General features: G+C 47.4%; 1 protein-coding gene across 1 annotated transcript in view; it reads left to right on the plus strand.

Annotated features, from left to right (window-relative positions):
* The first annotated feature begins 217 nt into the window (after positions 1 to 217).
* C1QL4 (complement C1q like 4) overlaps positions 218 to 19,436 on the plus strand; it is a 221,398-nt gene continuing 202,179 nt past the window's right edge. The window contains exon 1 of the mRNA XM_078658398.1: positions 218 to 760. Coding sequence (XP_078514524.1) covers positions 218 to 760 — 543 coding nt within the window. The remainder of the gene's footprint in view (positions 761 to 19,436) is intronic.

Consider the following 19,436-nt stretch of genomic DNA (forward strand, 5'->3'; position numbering starts at 1 on the left):
TGGTTCTCCTCAGAGATCATTGGCCGGAGTGGCGCTCACCGAGGTCCAGAGCTGGGGTGGTGCTGTTGCTGGGTGCTTCTTGGCAAAGACAGGGGTTCCTCAAACCCCTTGAGAACATTTCACCATTACTTCCAAAAGTGAAGACGACTTCCTCACCCTGGCGGCCACCAGACTGAGCCGCAAGAAACGGGTGATAGGGGCGGCCATCGGCGTGGCCATGGTGTTGGTTTTGCTTGTCGCCATTCCGCTGCTGGTCCACAGCTCAAAGACCACCACCCACTATGAGATGTTGGGCAGCTGCAGGATGGTTTGCGACCCCTTCACCCCCCAAACCTCAGGGGAGTCCAGCCAGGAGCTGGCTCTGGCCTCACCACCCACCTACCTGCAGGGGAGCCACAGCAAAAAGGGCAAGCTGGGCACGAGGGGTCTGCCGGGGCCACCGGGCCCTCCTGGCCCGAGGGGCCCTCCAGGGGAGCCAGGAAGGCCGGGGCCACCAGGACCTCCTGGACCTGGTCCTGGGGGCTACGTTCCCTCCTACTACAGCCCCAAGATCGCCTTCTATGCCGGCCTCAAGAAACCTCACGAGGGCTACGAGGTGCTCCGCTTCGACGATGTGGTGACCAACGTGGGCAACTACTATGAGCCGGCCACGGGCAAGTTCACCTGTCCCCTCCCGGGCATCTACTTCTTCACCTACCATGTGCTGATGAGGGGGGGAGACGGCACCAGCATGTGGGCAGATCTATTGAAGAACACGCAGGTAAGAGGGGTCCAGTGCCCATCAAAGATAGTACTACTGCCTTTACTACTGTGTCGTAACTGCACTTACTATTGCCTCATCTCTGCCCCTTCTAGTGCCACATCACTCCTTCTGCCACTGCTTCATCACTGGTCCTACCACTGCCTCATCACTGTCTCACTCCTGCCTCATCACTGTCCCACTACTGTCTCATCACTGCTCACTACTGTCTCATCACTGCTCACTACTGTCTCATCACTGCTCACTACTGTCTCATCACTGCTCCTACCACTGCCTCATCACTGACTCACTATTGCTTCATCACTGCCCCACTGCTGTCTCATCACTGTTCACTACTGTCTCATCACTGTGGACTACTGTCTCATCAATGCTCACTACTGCCTCATCACTGCTCCTACCACTGCCCTTACCACGGCCTCATCACTGGCTCACCACTGCCTCATCACTGCCCCACTGCTGTCTCATCACTGTTCACTACTGTCTCATCACTGCTCCTACCACTGCCCCTACCACGGCCTCATCACTGGCTCACTACTGCCTTATCACTGTCCCACTACTGTCGCATCACTGTTCACTATTGTCTCATCACTATTCAGTACTGTCTCATCACTGTTGACTATTGTCTCATCACTGTTCACTACTGTCTCATCACTATTCACTACTGTCTCATCACTGTTGACTATTGTCTCATCACTGTTCACTACTGTCTCATCGCTGCTCCTACCACTGCCTCATCACTCTCTCACTACTGCTTCATCACTGCCCCACTGCTGTCTCATCACTGTTCACTACTGTTTCATCACTGTTCACTACTGTCTCATCACTGTGGACTACTGTCTCATCACTGTTGACTATTGTCTCATCAGTGTTCACTACTGTATCATCACTGCTCCTATCACTGCCTGACTACTGCTTCATCACTGTACCACTGCTGTCTCATCACTGCTCAATAGTGCCTCATCACTGTTCAGAACAGCCTCATGACTAGCCCACTACTGCCTCATCACTGATCCTACCACTGCCCCTACCACTGCCTCACCACTGGCTCACTACTGCCTCATCACTGCCCCCACTGCTGTCTCATCACTGTTCACTAGTGCCTCATCACTGCCTCACTATTGCCTCACCACTGGCTCACTACTGCCTCATCACTGCCCCACTGCTGTATCATCACTACTCACTAGTGCCTCATCACTGCCTCACTTGCCTCATCACTGCTTCTTCCACTGCCTCAAGCAGTACAAAAGGGGGTGGTGATGAACGGAGCATCTGAATCAATCAAACACTCACACCCAGTCAATTGATCTGGCTTTAATCCATCACTGTTCTTTAGCCCACTCTGCCACCCCAGTTCAGACATGGCTATATGCAAATCAGTCTGACCCTGTGCCTCATGGGAACAGTCCAGCCCGAACTGCCAAGCCATGTCTTCCCTGGACCGGAAACAAGCTTCCGAGGACCGGTTTCTGGCATTCCAGCCGTCTTCAGCCCGGCTTGCTTGAATCCAATGGCAAAGTGAGCAAGGGACTCACGTCTGAGCATACCCTGCCACACGTATGGCGGCCAAAAGCGGTACAAAAAGGGGTGGTGATGGACGGAGCATCTGAATCAATCAAACACTCACACCCAGTCAAAAGATCTGGGTTTAATCCATCACCGTTCTTTAGCCACTTCCACTGTCTCATCAGTACCTCACTACTGCCTCACCCCTGTATCACTGCTGTCTCATTACTGTTCACTAGTGCCTCATCACTGCTTCTTCCACTGCCTCATCAGTACCTCACTACTGCCTCACCACTGTATCAATGCTGTCTCATTACTGTTCACTAGTGCCTCATCACGGCATCACTGCTGTCTCATCACTACCCCACTGCTGTCTCGTCACAGGTCACTACAGCCTCGTCACTGGCTCACTGCTGCTTCATCACTGCTTCTTCCACTGCCTCATCATTCCCTCACTCTGCCTCACCACCGTATCACTGCTGTCTCACTAGTGCCTCCTCACTGCTCACCAGTGCCTCATCGCTCCCTCACTGTTGCATCATCACTGCTCACTACTGCCCCCACCCCTGACAGAGTAGCTTTGCACCCATCACTGTTCCTCCCACCGCCCCATCATTGCTAGTACTCCTACCGTGCCCACCAATTCCTTTACGTCTACCTCCACTAGTGCCATCCACACTGCCCCTGCTAATACTGCCCCAGCACTGCCACGACGACGGTCTCTACTGGGCCACACCTGCTCCTACTGCCCACCACTTTCCCTACTACTAACATAACTACTGCCCAGGACTGACCTCAGTGGCACCCCAAGTTCGGGCTCGCAGGGCCTGCACGCCCTAGAGCGCGTAAAACCACGCAAAAGGGCGCCCGACGCTCTCCACTGCAGAGTAGCTACGCTGCCCACTGGCTGCATTAAAGGACAGTGACCTTCGACCTTTTCCAGGTGTGTAAGTAACACTCTTCAATCAGCTGTGATCTGCAGACCCAAGCTAAAGTCCAGCGATGTTTACTCTGCCCCCGTGAGTGTATTATGCTTCTTTATACAACAAAACACCCTGACCCAACCCCGAGGGGGCGCTGCCCGGTGTACTCAGGACGAAGGGAGCATCTGTCAATGCGTCTCAATGCTGCCTGGACCATGCCTGGCCGTGACAAGGCCATGCCAATCACAGGGCTCCCATGATGCACCTCTACACTGGTGAAACATTCACCGCGCATCTCCCAGGAGCCCCGGGAACGCGCTCTGCCTGACCTGTCCCGGACCGCTGCACCTTTACTGACGTATCCGCCAAGCGCCTCTAGACTGGCAGTCACCGGGCACTGGTCCTCACCCACTACACACTCAGAATTCACCTTCGCGTGCTCGGGATCCCAGAGTTCTCACACTGTCCCGCTGATCTGGCGTGTACCGTGCACTGACACTCACTCGGAGCATGCACGAATGCTCCAGTATTGACACTGCGAGGGGGTTCTCATGATACAGCCCTGCAAGAAGGTGCACAGTGCACTATTTGTATCGGCCACTGATATTCCATTATTTGCACATTGGGAGGGTTCTCACGATACACCCCAGCCAGAGCAGAGACTATGCAGTACCTTTATTGTGCACAGACGCTCCAGTATTCACACATGGAGAGGGTTTTCACTATACTGCCCTACAAGAACTTGCACCGTGCACTGATACTCCAGTATTTTCACCCCTACAAGAACTTGCATAGTGCAATAATACCTCAGTATTTATACAACTACAAGAACTTGCACTGTGCACTGATACTCCAGTATTTCCAGCCCTACAAGAACTTGCATCGTGCACTGATGATACTCCAGTATTTCCAGCCCTACAAGAACTTGCACTGTGCACTGATACTCCAGTATTTCCAGCCCTACAAGAACTTGCACCGTGCACTGATGATACTCCAGTATTTCCAGCCCTACAAGAACTTGCACTGTGCACTGATACTCCAGTATTTCCAGCCCTACAAGAACTTGCACCGTGCACTGATGATACTCCAGTATTTCCAGCCCTACAAGAACTTACACTGCGTACTGATGATACTCCAGTATTTTCAACCCTACAAGAACTTGCACCGTGCATTGATGATACTCCAGTATTTCCAGCCCTACAAGAACTTGCATCGTGCACTGATGATACTCCAGTATTTACAGCCCTACAAGAACTTGCATCGTGCACTGATGATACTCCAGTATTTACACCCCTACAAGAACTTGCACCGTGCACTGATGATACTCTAGTATTAACACCCCTACAAGAACTTACAATGCGTACTGACACTGCAGTATTTACAGCCCTACAAGAACTTGCATCGTGCACTGATGATACTCCAGTATTTACACCCCTACAAGAGCTTGCACCGTGCACTGATGATACTCCAGTATTAACACCCCTACAAGAACTTACAATGCGTACTGACACTGCAGTATTTACAGCCCTACAAGAACTTGCATAGTGCAATAATACCTCAGTATTTATACTACTACAAGAACTTGCACTGTGCACTGATACTCCAGTATTTCCAGCCCTACAAGAACTTGCATCGTGCACTGATGATACTCCAGTATTTCCAGCCCTACAAGAACTTGCACTGTGCACTGATACTCCAGTATTTCCAGCCCTATAAGAACTTGCACCGTGCACTGATGATACTCCAGTATTTCCAGCCCTACAAGAACTTGCACTGTGCACTGATACTCCAGTATTTCCAGCCCTACAAGAACTTGCACCGTGCACTGATGATACTCCAGTATTTCCAGCCCTACAAGAACTTACACTGCTTACTGATGATACTCCAGTATTTTCAACCCTACAAGAACTTGCACCGTGCACTGATGATACTCCAGTATTTCCAGCCCTACAAGAACTTGCATCGTGCACTGATACTCCAGTATTTACAGCCCTACAAGAACTTGCATCGTGCACTGATGATACTCCAGTATTTACAGCCCTACAAGAACTTGCATCGTGCACTGATGATACTCCAGTATTAACACCCCTACAAGAACTTACAATGCGTACTGACACTTCAGTATTTACAGCCCTACAAGAACTTGCATAGTGCAATAATACCTCAGTATTTATACTACTACAAGAACTTGCACTGTGCACTGATACTCCAGTATTTCCAGCCCTACAAGAACTTGCATCATGCACTGATGATACTCCAGTATTTCCAGCCCTACAAGAACTTGCACTGTGCACTGATACTCCAGTATTTCCAGCCCTACAAGAACTTGCACCGTGCACTGATGATACTCCAGTATTTCCAGCCCTACAAGAACTTACACTGCGTACTGATGATACTCCAGTATTTTCAACCCTACAAGAACTTGCACCGTGCACTGATGATACTCCAGTATTTCCAGCCCTACAAGAACTTGCATCGTGCACTGATGATACTCCAATATTTACAGCCCTACAAGAACTTGCATCCTGCACTGATGATACTCCAGTATTTACACCCCTACAAGAACTTGCATCGTGCACTGATGATACTCCAGTATTTACACCCCTACAAGAACTTGCACCGTGCACTGATGATACTCCAGTATTGACACCCCTACAAGAACTTACAATGCGTACTGACAATGCAGTATTTACAGCCCTACAAGAACTTGCATAGTGCAATAATACCTCAGTATTTATACTACTACAAGAACTTGCACTGTGCACTGATACTCCAGTATTTCCAGCCCTACAAGAACTTGCATCGTGCACTGATGATACTCCAGTATTTCCAGCCCTACAAGAACTTGCACTGTGCACTGATACTCCAGTATTTCCAGCCCTACAAGAACTTGCACCGTGCACTGATGATACTCCAGTATTTCCAGCCCTACAAGAACTTACACTGCGTACTGATGATACTCCAGTATTTTCAACCCTACAAGAACTTGCACCGTGCACTGATGATACTCCAGTATTTCCAGCCCTACAAGAACTTGCATCGTGCACTGATGATACTCCAGTATTTACAGCCCTACAAGAACTTGCATCGTGCACTGATGATACTCCAGTATTTACACCCCTACAAGAACTTGCATCGTGCACTGATGATACTCCAGTATTTACACCCCTACAAGAACTTGCACCGTGCACTGATGATACTCCAGTATTGACACCCCTACAAGAACTTACAATGCGTACTGACAATGCAGTATTTTCACCCCTACAAGAACTTGCATAGTGCAATAATACCTCAGTATTTATACTACTACAAGAACTTGCACTGTGCACTGATACTCCAGTATTTCCAGCCCTACAAGAACTTGCATCGTGCACTGATGATACTCCAGTATTTCCAGCCCTACAAGAACTTGCACTGTGCACTGATACTCCAGTATTTCCAGCCCTACAAGAACTTGCACCGTGCACTGATGATACTCCAGTATTTCCAGCCCTACAAGAACTTACACTGCTTACTGATGATACTCCAGTATTTTCAACCCTACAAGAACTTGCACCGTGCACTGATGATACTCCAGTATTTCCAGCCCTACAAGAACTTGCATTGTGCACTGATGATACTCCAGTATTTACAGCCCTACAAGAACTTGCATCGTGCACTGATGATACTCCAGTATTTACAGCCCTACAAGAACTTGCATCGTGCACTGATGATACTCCAGTATTAACACCCCTACAAGAACTTACAAAGCGTACTGACACTACAGTATTTACAGCCCTACAAGAACTTGCATAGTGCAATAATACCTCAGTATTTATACTACTACAAGAACTTGCACTGTGCACTGATACTCCAGTATTTCCAGCCCTACAAGAACTTGCATCTTGCACTGATGATACTCCAGTATTTCCAGCCCTACAAGAACTTGCACTGTGCACTGATACTCCAGTATTTCCAGCCCTACAAGAACTTGCACCGTGCACTGATGATACTCCAGTATTTCCAGCCCTACAAGAACTTACACTGCGTACTGATGATACTCCAGTATTTTCAACCCTACAAGAACTTGCACCGTGCACTGATGATACTCCAGTATTTCCAGCCCTACAAGAACTTGCATCGTGCACTGATGATACTCCAGTATTTACAGCCCTACAAGAACTTGCATCGTGCACTGATGATACTCCAGTATTTACACCCCTACAAGAACTTGCATCGTGCACTGATGATACTCCAGTATTTACACCCCTACAAGAACTTGCACCGTGCACTGATGATACTCCAGTATTGACACCCCTACAAGAACTTACAATGCGTACTGACAATGCAGTATTTTCACCCCTACAAGAACTTGCATAGTGCAATAATACCTCAGTATTTATACTACTACAAGAACTTGCACTGTGCACTGATACTCCAGTATTTCCAGCCCTACAAGAACTTGCATCGTGCACTGATGATACTCCAGTATTTCCAGCCCTACAAGAACTTGCACTGTGCACTGATACTCCAGTATTTCCAGCCCTACAAGAACTTGCACCGTGCACTGATGATACTCCAGTATTTCCAGCCCTACAAGAACTTGCACTGTGCACTGATACTCCAGTATTTCCAGCCCTACAAGAACTTGCACCGTGCACTGATGATACTCCAGTATTTCCAGCCCTACACGAACTTACACTGCGTACTGATGATACTCCAGTATTTTCAACCCTACAAGAACTTGCACCGTGCACTGATGATACTCCAGTATTTCCAGCCCTACAAGAACTTGCATCGTGCACTGATACTTCAGTATTTACAGCCCTACAAGAACTTGCACCGTGCACTGATGATACTCCAGTATTTCCAGCCCTACAAGAACTTGCACTGTGCACTGATACGCCAGTATTTCCAGCCCTACAAGAACTTGCACCGTGCACTGATGATACTCCAGTATTTCCAGCCCTACACGAACTTACACTGCGTACTGATGATACTCCAGTATTTTCAACCCTACAAGAACTTGCACCGTGCACTGATGATACTCCAGTATTTCCAGCCCTACAAGAACTTGCATTGTGCACTGATGATACTCCAGTATTTACAGCCCTACAAGAACTTGCATTGTACACTGATGATACTCCAGTATTTACAGCCCTACAAGAACTTGCATTGTGCACTGATGATACTCCAGTATTTACAGCCCTACAAGAACTTGCATCGGGCACTGATGATACTCCAGTATTTACAGCCCTACAAGAACTTGCATCGTGCACTGATGATACTCCAGTATTTACACCCCTACAAGAACTTGCACCGTGCACTGATGATACTCTAGTATTAACACCCCTACAAGAACTTACAATGCGTACTGACACTGCAGTATTTACAGCCCTACAAGAACTTGCACAGTACACTGATAATACTCCAGTATTTACAGCCCTACAATAACTTGCACTGCGTACTGACACTTCAGTATTTACAGCCCTACACGAACTTGCACCGTGCACTGATACTGCAGTATGTACACCCCTACAATAACTTGCACCGTGCACTGATACTCCAGTATTTCCAGCCCTACAATGTAACTCGGTGATTGTGGTTGTCTGTACGAACACAGCTTTATGAATTCTCATATGAACCCTTCTTTACAATATTAGAATACCAACTGAGATAAAAACCCAACAAGGTTCGAAACCCAATGCAGCAAAATGCAGCTCCTTGATGCCGATAAATAGATCCCTGTGCTTTAATATGCATGCCAAAGACCTGGTCGTTTGATTAATTCAACTCCTTGCAGCAACAAACACTTCCAGTGCCTCGAGACCTTCACGGGTGATTTGCCGCGCTATTGATTAATTGCAATTTATAAACTGGAAGTAACAAAATGATCCCAGCGCAAAAGGCAGTAGTGCACTTATATATCTAAATATAATACAAATCTGTGATCTGCATATTGCACGATGTGCTTCGAAGCTGGCACATTAACACGCTATCTGCTTTATGAGTCGAAACTGTGAATGGACAAAACACAGAACTCTTGTGGTACTCGAGTAACCGCCAGAGTTATCTAACCCTGTTATAAACTCCTCGACATTGCTGGGCACACGAAGATCTCCGCAGCAGGTGTCTTGACCCCATTTTAAAATGCAGCCTCTTTATGACCAAGGAATTATTCTAGAACAGATTTACTGCTAGATGGATCCTCCCCTATGTTGGCTTGTAGGGGGGTTAAATATATGAGGAAGGTACAATCTCTCTTACAACAAGCGGAAACAGGGGAGTCATGTAAAGAGAAATTGCATACTTGAGAACTTTTACCCACGCACAGAAGTATACATCTGAAATGAAATAATAGAGATCGTTTTTAATTATATGGTCCACTCAATCAAACTTGTTAAAGGTTAAGCACAGTATTTATTGGTTTTAACGATGATTCTCATATGTATTTTTGTAATAATTTTTAATAATTGTAAACAATAAACTTGACTTGACTTGACTACTGCCACATAGATCCTTGTTGCCAATTTCTTTGCAGCAGAATTTTTTTTAACAAATGTTAAATTGACTGTCGGAATGCTTTTCAACTTACGCCCCTTGTGACTCCACCACCTTCCCTCTGCCACACTTTGACCCACAATTTATGGGCCCCTTAAATATATGTTTTCAAATTCCATCACTGTTCATGTACACGCCTGGCAGAAGGTGCACTGTGCACTGGTATTCCTAGAGATGGGCGAGCCACTGAAAGCTGAACCAGAGGCCTGGCTCTCGTGCAGCTCGAGGTCCTGTTGGAACCTCGAGCCTATAATGAGCTGAGCTTTGTGTGGCTTTTGCCTGCCCGCCTCCCCCTACCCACGATTTGGTGTTATAGTCTGAATTACTGCACGTGGAAGTGGAGAACCAGGTTCAATTCTATCACGTAATCTTCCCATGCCTATAAACAATGTATTTAATGTAATGTAACTGTCACTCTTGTAAAGCGCTGGCCCTTTGGGTAGATTTTGCACTACATTCAAAAACTGCAGAAAAGTGCACTAAGCAGTAAAAACAAAGCCTTGACATAAGGTAAGACAAACAGAGACCCATTTACTGGTGGATCTTTACAAAGTGAAACCAGAAACCCTGGATACATTCTGGCTTCCCTGCTTAAATTGTATGATCTTAGGCAAATATTTTATTTCATTCATACAACAAGGGAGATGAGGGCCCAAGGGGATGTTTAAAGACCTCTCACTGCTACAGCCCCTAAACAATCAGTAAATAAACAAAGAGTAGCAGTGGGTCATTAACTAACTAACAGGAAATATACTTTACACTCAGATAGCGTCTTTACACGTAGCTTGAGGTTAGGTCCACCTTCCCTTGGTTGAGTGTTACATTTTCCAGATACATACTTTGAGTTAGTTAGTTAATGACCCACTGCTAATCTTTGTTTATTTTTTAAATATTTTATTTCAGCAAAACCTTTTTTCTTCATTATCGCACATGAATGCACTTTCAAAAATGTGAGTTCAGGCTACAAGTAGTACAGAACGATCACGTTTAATACGCCTTTTTCTGTGCCATACTTAAAGAAATACACTTTTTTGAATTTTGAAGAGACTTTATAATACTTTATCTGGTTTGCTGCATGATTTACATAACAAATATTTTCAGGGCTCGGCTCCTACACTGCTCTAAGATCCGAGCGAGACTAGGCTCGGCTCTTGCCCGGCTCTCCCTGTTAAATGGCGGCCGCACCCACCTCTATATATTCCTCTACTCAAACACACACAGGACTTCTAGAAATGCGCCTCAATGCTTCACTGCTCCAAGCACTCCTGTCTAACTACTGAGACTGCCATCAAGGTCTTACAGTGTCACTCTGGCTATTTTAAAACTTCCGCCATTCACTAAGCCATTTTTTATGCTCTTGTAATGCACACATACTCAGACCTGCAGGCTGCATTGTGGCGCTTTAGGTAAAACACCTTTAAAAACCTCACACTACTCAGGGCTTTGAGTAGGCCGGGTCCTGCCAGTGCTCAGCACCAGCAGTTCTTAAAAGCAGAAGCCGAGACAGGTCCCCGTCTCCATTTTTGTCCTCTCTCTCAGAATGGAAAAAACATCTTAACTCTGCAGCAGTTCACTGTTTTTGATGTAACTTTTATTATTTTACAGTTCTATATTGCAAAACTCTAAGTGCTTTACATGAGTGCCTACAAGAATATACTCATTTATGTTTTGGTAGGCATGGGTAATTAAGAGATATGCCAAGAAATAAGCAGGATGTTGGGTCGACGCTGAGACTCAAACCTGCTTCCTCAGCTCAAAAGTTGGCAGCTCTAGCCATTACGCCACAACCTCTCACGCAAGAACTCCAGCTTTTTCAATATTATATACAACGAAGCTATAGTTGTATGTATGCATGTAGTATATTTATCTTATGCAACTAACAACCTTTGACAAAGCCAACAGTCCTGGCTTGTTGTAGGTGTAATGTTACTTGTATAATATATGTGGAGGCAATAACAGAAGTAGCAAAATACAGTTGTGGGACACATTATGCCGAGCACAGATTTTGCTCAGGGCACAGGGTCAAGGCTGATTTGCATATGGCCATGTCTAACCTGGGGTGGTGTGAGCAAAACAACGATGCATTTAGGCCCAGATCTCTGTACTGGGGTGAATGTATGACATTGCTCTGCATTCCGTCCATCAACTGTTGTTTTTGCATTGAGCACAGATTTTTAGCATAAATGTTTAAACCACGCCCTTATTATTTCGGTCACGCCCATCTGAGAGACCCCGCCCCGCCCCAGTTTTTTCATCCCACTTAAAGCCCTGACATTACTTGATAATCGGTCCGGAGGCAGCATCTGTGTTTCAAGACTCCTGCAGTACATTTCAAACTCCCGCTCTGACTGCCAACCAGACACAGCCCTCCCCCCTGCCACACCAACCCATAGCTCTGGTACGCGCAGTGCATCCTCTAATGCCAAGTCGAGGGGAGAGGCGGGTCAAACGCAAATCGTATGCAAATTAAGTGAAGATCAGAGCGTGAGATAGGCTTGATTACCGCGGGCTCTATTGCGCAATGACAACGCTCCGCCGTCGCCTCCGCTGTAGTGGTGAAGACGGAAGCACACTCCAGCTGCAGGAATTGCAGAGCGCGCAAAAACGTGTGATCTTTGGCAAACGGTTTAAAGTCTGTGACCCTTGGCAGACGAGTTTATGTTGCTGTACCTCAACGCCCCAAGTGCAACATTTGGAAACAGGTACAGGTAAATTAGCCCAAAGTAAGCCACAAAAAACGCTTCCCTCACACATAGCTACATCGAGTGTAACGTATATCCATGCATTATTTTAATGACGAGTTACCTAACGCATGCAACAGTTAGAACCTTTTCTGTTTTCTTGTCTCAAACACAGCAAAGTCGACCAGGCATTCTCTCTTTAATATTCCTTAATATATGTTTAGAAACGATAATAAGTGTCTCTCCTGGAATTAATTCAACATAAATTATAAATTAAAATATTGTCTAGTATTTTCATTATAAGTAATTCGTCATATTTTAGCTGTCCTCTGATGTATGATTTATATTAGGGAACTGATACATTCGCCTAATTTCCCTTCGTGTAATTACGTAAAATTTGAAGAAGATTTTAGAAAATTACAAGTATCGCAAATCCGGCATTTGGCGCCGTTTTTCAAAACGAAATGTGGCTTTCAGTCCACTGTGGGTACGAGGGCGCAACCTGCATTAAAAATAGCACCGAATCACACTTTGATGTCAAACGGCGTCTGCTTACATTCTGGTCCCTCATTTAAAGCATTAACCGTAAAAGGCGTCACGTGAAATGTCGGGAATTATGTGAAAGAACACCAGGTAATTAACGTTTTGTAGAGGTTTAATTTACATAATGGGATATAGCCGTTTTGGGTCATCTTTTTGGTGTGAGGGCTGAACCAGGGTCCTGGCCCGGCTCTTCAGGTGAACCTACCGCTCGCCCACCCTCAGCTGCCAGTTGACTGTACTAAATGTCACAAGTTCTGCAGCCTCGGCTTGGTAGTCCAATACGAGTACGTATTTACAAAAAAGGAAAACTACAAGTCCCAGAATGCGCCGTTATTACCTAAATATCCGTAACGGGCTCAAGGGGCCTCGCGTGGCTTCTTGGCAGTTATGAGAGTTGATTTTGAATGTAATATATGCAGGAGCCGCGTTAAAAAAATATATAAACGTTTTACTTGGTTATCATTGTGCTTTTTTCCCCCTTTAGGGAAGAAGGGATTAGCAGCAGGTTTATTACTGCCCATCCTTGCCCTACTGCTACTCCTGCGTCCACCACGGGCCCATAACCTCCCATATGCCATGATAGTAGTCTTTCTGTTGCCCACACCTCTGTTCCTACTTCTGGCGCTCCTACGGCCCACCTTCACTGGCCCTGTGGCTTCCCACTGCCCCTACTAGATCCCACCTCTCTAACAGCCACCCCACTGTTACCTGTACCATGTCCCACGTCACTGCTTCTATGTGTGTCTCCACTGTTGCCATCACCGCAGCTTACCACTGCTTCATCGCTACCCCTAGGATGGCTCCCATCACTCCCCGAATGGTACCTCGCTTACTAAGGAAACAATCACTGTCCCTACGGCTGCCCTATTACTGCCGCTACTGCTTCCACTGCCGCTATTTCTGCTACTGCCCTTCAGCTGCACCTACGACGGCCTCTGCTGTGGCCACCACAGCTTCCTCTGCTGTGCCACTACAGCTTTTCCTACTGCTGCCCTTCAGCTGTCCCTACAACTGCCTCTACTGGGGCCCCTACAGCTTCCTCTGCTGTGCCACTACAGCTTTTCCTACTGCTGCCCTTCAGCTGTCCCTACAACTGCCTCTACTGGGGCCCCTACAGCTTCCTCTGCTGTACCACTACAGCTTTTCCTACTGCTGCCCCTACTACTACCCCACGAGTGCCTCTACTGCTGCCCCCACTGCTTCATCTACTGCTACCCCTACACCTGCCCCCACGACTGCCTCTACTGCTGCCCCTTCAGCTGTCCCTACAACTGCCTCTGCTGGGGCCCCTACAGCTTCCTCTGCTGTGCCACTACAGCTTTTCCTACTGCTACCCTTCAGCTGTCCCTACAACTGCCTCTGCTGGGGCCCCTACAGCTTCCTCTGCTGTACCACTACAGCTTTTCCTACTGCTACCCTTCAGCTGTCCCTACAACTGCCTCTGCTGGGGCCCCTACAGCTTCCTCTGCTGTACCACTACAGCTTTTCCTACTGCTACCCTTCAGCTGTCCCTACAACTGCCTCTGCTGGGGCCCCTACAGCTTCCTCTGCTGTACCACTACAGCTTTTCCTACTGCTGCCCTTCAGCTGTCCCTACAACTGCCTCTACTGGGGCCCCTACAGCTTCCTCTGCTGTACCACTACAGCTTTTCCTACTGCTACCCTTCAGCTGTCCCTACAACTGCCTCTGCTGGGGCCCCTACAGCTTCCTCTGCTGTACCACTACAGCTTTTCCTACTGCTGCCCTTCAGCTGTCCCTACAACTGCCTCTGCTGGGGCCCCTACAGCTTCCTCTGCTGTACCACTACAGCTTTTCCTACTGCTACCCTTCAGCTGTCCCTACAACTGCCTCTGCTGGGGCCCCTACAGCTTCCTCTGCTGTGCCACTACAGCTTTTCCTACTGCTACCCTTCAGCTGTCCCTACAACTGCCTCTGCTGGGGCCCCTACAGCTTCCTCTGCTGTACCACTACAGCTTTTCCTACTGCTACCCTTCAGCTGTCCCTACAACTGCCTCTGCTGGGGCCCCTACAGCTTCCTCTGCTGTACCACTACAGCTTTTCCTACTGCTGCCCTTCAGCTGTCCCTACAACTGCCTCTGCTGGGGCCCCTACAGCTTCCTCTGCTGTACCACTACAGCTTTTCCTACTGCTACCCTTCAGCTGTCCCTACAACTGCCTCTGCTGGGGCCCCTACAGCTTCCTCTGCTGTGCCACTACAGCTTTTCCTACTGCTACCCTTCAGCTGTCCCTACAACTGCCTCTGCTGGGGCCCGTACAGCTTCCTCTGCTGTACCACTACAGCTTTTCCTACTGCTACCCTTCAGCTGTCCCTACAACTGCCTCTGCTGGGGCCCCTACAGCTTCCTCTGCTGTACCACTACAGCTTTTCCTACTGCTACCCTTCAGCTGTCCCTACAACTGCCTCTGCTGGGGCCCCTACAGCTTCCTCTGCTGTGCCACTACAGCTTTTCCTACTGCTGCCCCCACTGCTTCATCTACTGCTACCCCTACACCTGCCCCCACGACTGCCTCTACTGCTGCCCCTTCAGCTGTCCCTACAACTGCCTCTGCTGGGGCCCCTACAGCTTCCTCTGCTGTACCACTACAGCTTTTCCTACTGCTACCCTTCAGCTGTCCCTACAACTGCCTCTGCTGGGGCCCCTACAGCTTCCTCTGCTGTACCACTACAGCTTTTCCTACTGCTACCCTTCAGCTGTCCCTACAACTGCCTCTGCTGGGGCCCCTACAGCTTCCTCTGCTGTGCCACTACAGCTTTTCCTACTGCTACCCTTCAGCTGTCCCTACAACTGCCTCTGCTGGGGCCCCTACAGCTTCCTCTGCTGTGCCACTACAGCTTTTCCTACTGCTGCCCTTCAGCTGTCCCTACAACTGCCTCTACTGGGGCCCCTACAGCTTCCTCTGCTGTACCACTACAGCTTTTCCTACTGCTACCCTTCAGCTGTCCCTACACCTGCCCCCACGACTGCCTCTACTGCGGCCCCCTCCAGCTGCCCTACCGCTACCTCTACTGCGGCCCCTACCGCTGTCCCTCCAGCTTCCCCTACTACTGCCGCCTCTGTCACGGATTAAGAGGTGCGAAGTCTGCGATCAAGTGGCAGTGAGCGACCCTTGTTCTTGCCAAACGTGGCCCCCGCAGTGACGGGGGGGGGGGGGGGGGCGCACAATGACTGAATGAAGATCGAAAGGACGGAGAGAGAATGGATATAGAAATAAAGAACGAATCTTCTAACATATGTGCGAATGGGCGAGTGACAACTGGAGTACAAATCCATGAGTGCACGAACGAAGGGAAAACGTTAGACTCAATGAAAGAAGAAACTGAAAAATAAGAGCACGAGTGAAAGAAAGAAAACCCCTAGATTAAATGAATACACAAATAAAGATGAGAACGAACCTGCGGCAAAAGTTTACCTAAATAGCTACCACAGATAAAATACATGCTGTACACACAAACACACAATCAATGAATGGACGACAGAAATGCACAGGAATTAAACTATTGAACGAACAAATTACAAAACAAACTGCTGATAAAGAAACGAACGAACTGAAAAAGAATGAATGAATGAGCAAAGTAGCAACTGTGAACGTATATATGAAAACGAATGGTTCGTGAATCTATAACATGTTACAAGTAGTAAGACGTTCAGTGGACCCGCAAGGCGTGAACAAATAAAAAAGCCTTAATGACTTGACGCAGAAACAAATAACGGAGTGAACGAACAAACGAATGCGATTAAAAAAATAAACACACACAGCCTCTAGGCGCTGCTAAGAATGTCTTACCGAGCAGGTGCAGTCTGTTGGATTTCCGTTACTTTCCAAGACATTGTCTTTATTTCAAGAGGTCCATCTGTCAGTCATCGGCCTCAACCTGGAAACAGACTACACTGGGAAAAAAACCTTGGGTGGCAGTAGGCACAAAACCAACCAATAGTAAGCCTGGCGCCACACCATCGGCCGGGAACCCATGCCCGCCACTGTCGAGAGCGCCTGGCCTGTCTGATATCATTTATATCGCGCTCCTCTCGTACCAGGTGACGTTTTGGCGCTATACAATCAAGTGACTGTGGGAATATGCGATTGTTCTTTTTCAAGCTCGTGCAACTGTCCCTGTGGCAGCCATTACACGCACGTCTAATGCCCCGGCCAGCCCGAGCTCACAAATATAATGTGATGCCAAAGTGGCAGCTTGGCAATATCGAAAATCCGAGTCAAGAGGACACCCAGGGCAGCTCGCGCGGGCAGTCTTAATGATAAATAGTGCCAGGGCGCACCGCGCACCCCACGGAATGAATTGTCTCTTTGCAATTAAATAATCGGCCATAAAGCAATCTTTTACGGTCGGGTTAAAGTAGGGGTCTGTCCTGTAGGACTTCAGACCCATTTTTAGTTACACATCCACATCGCAGCAGCTGGCGCGTTAGCTCTTGAGCTGTATTTCTGCATTGGAACCGAGGGCCCGCACCCACACACACATCGCAGCAGCAGGCATAGTGACCTTTAAGCTATCTTTATTTGTTAAGGCGCCTGTGGCCTTAAGGGGGCGCGATACCCGCGCGCCTTGTTAGGCTCCAGGCCCAACAGGTAGTGAGCGTTTATCAGCCACCTGAAGGGTGCATGCTTTTAGCAGCACGGGCATACATATTCTCGGCAGTACACACATATGTGCCGCCCTGAAGGATCTTAAACATGCAACCCCCACGTGCACACCTGTGACGGCGAGCTATGGCCAACCGCCCCCACAGAACCTAGCAGAGTCCACGCAGAACCATGGCCGAGCCGGCTGCTCACTGACCAATACGGCTGCCCATAAACCGGGTGAGGCTGACCACTAGCCTTGTGACCGCAACCAGCCAGCGCCAAGAAGTCCTACAGAGCTACCTAGAACCGCTCTGCTGTGACTGGAGCTGGTGACGCCTTCGCCGCTCGTTTCACAGTGAACGTTCAAGGCACTGAGGTGCAGAGCTCTCCCCTCCTGACCCCAACTGCGCCCTCCACACACTTGGGACAAAATAACAGCCTCCACCTCCCAGCCTCGGCCTCCACAGCGTGTGACCCTGCCGGCTCCCCGTCCAGACTAGAGGAAGGGGTTTGTGTCCTAAAGACTGCAGTGTGCCTGACGCATTCGTTTCAGCAGAAGTTTACAGTCTTAGAAGTGGCCCCTTGTATAAATCATAATTGATTAAAAAAAACAAAAAAACATAATGGCTGAAACAGCTACACATGAACTGCATTAGGCAGCCTATGTAAAAAAAACAAGCATTTGCAATGCAATAGGTCTCGCATTAGGAAAGTTTGAGCTATTGGTATTGTTAATGACAATTTTTTTATTTGAGTTGGTTTTGAAAATAGCGAAATTAATAGCTTAGTCATTTACAATGTCACTTTCGCAAACGTGACACCTATAGCATTTGTAATACAATATGTGTTGTATTTACGTGACTTAGATGGATTGACATTACAAATAACAATGGATTTTAATTTGTTTTTAATAATGAATACTTAAATAAAAGTTATTGTAATTTATAATGGCAATAGCTTAAACTTTTGTAAATAACTTTTGTGAAGATTATATTCAGTGTATTTTATTGTGACGAAAATTCAAGAACAGAAGTGAAATATTAACATCTTTTTGTGACATTTGTAATAAAGCTTGAAACATTGAGAAAACATATTTGAACCAGTTGTTGTTGAATGGTTGCACAGATTGATGCTGTGGTGGCGCTGAGTGATAGATAGATAGAGTGAGGGCGATAGACAGATAGATAGAGTGAGGGCGATAGATAGATAGACTACTAACAGTGTTCTCTCCGTGCTATAGTGTCACCTAAAAATCGATTGAGAATTGTCCAAAAAAAGGGGGTATTCCAAGAAGCCAGACAATTGGCTACCAATGGCTTTCTCCAAGATCTTAGTAGGAAACGAAAAGTGACATAAGCCTGTAATTGACCGATACTATAGTGTCAAAGTTTATTTATTTTTGTATTAATAAAGGCTGTTCATGAGCCTGTTGCTAAGAAGGTGGAACCCACGCCAATTCGATAGAGTGGTTCATGATTCTCCAACGTGGAAATCCAATTAGATGGAAATCCAATTTGAAAATCTGAAAAGGGTATGGATCTGCTGGTGAACCAGAACAAGATAGAATGGCATCCATTAATTGCATTAGGGAGAAAGGTATGAGGTAGCCAAGGCATGCCTCGTTGGTGCATCTGAGCACACAAAGAGGAAGATATCTACAAAATAAGGATGGCAAATACCTATCAAATTCGTTTTTGCTCTTCAGAAACTGGAAGAGCACCCAGAGGACACCATTACCTTGAGGTGACATTGAAAGCTAGAATATAGGAGGCGGCCTCGTATGGAATCAAGGACGGAAGCAAGGTTAATTTTGCTGGCAGGTTTTAAGAAAATTCGTATGACGTTCTCAAGTCAGTGAGAAAGCATACATAATTATAGTA

The sequence above is a fragment of the Lissotriton helveticus genome, chromosome 1_1, assembly GCF_964261635.1.
Source record: "Lissotriton helveticus chromosome 1_1, aLisHel1.1, whole genome shotgun sequence".
Classification (NCBI taxonomy): domain Eukaryota; kingdom Metazoa; phylum Chordata; class Amphibia; order Caudata; family Salamandridae; genus Lissotriton; species Lissotriton helveticus.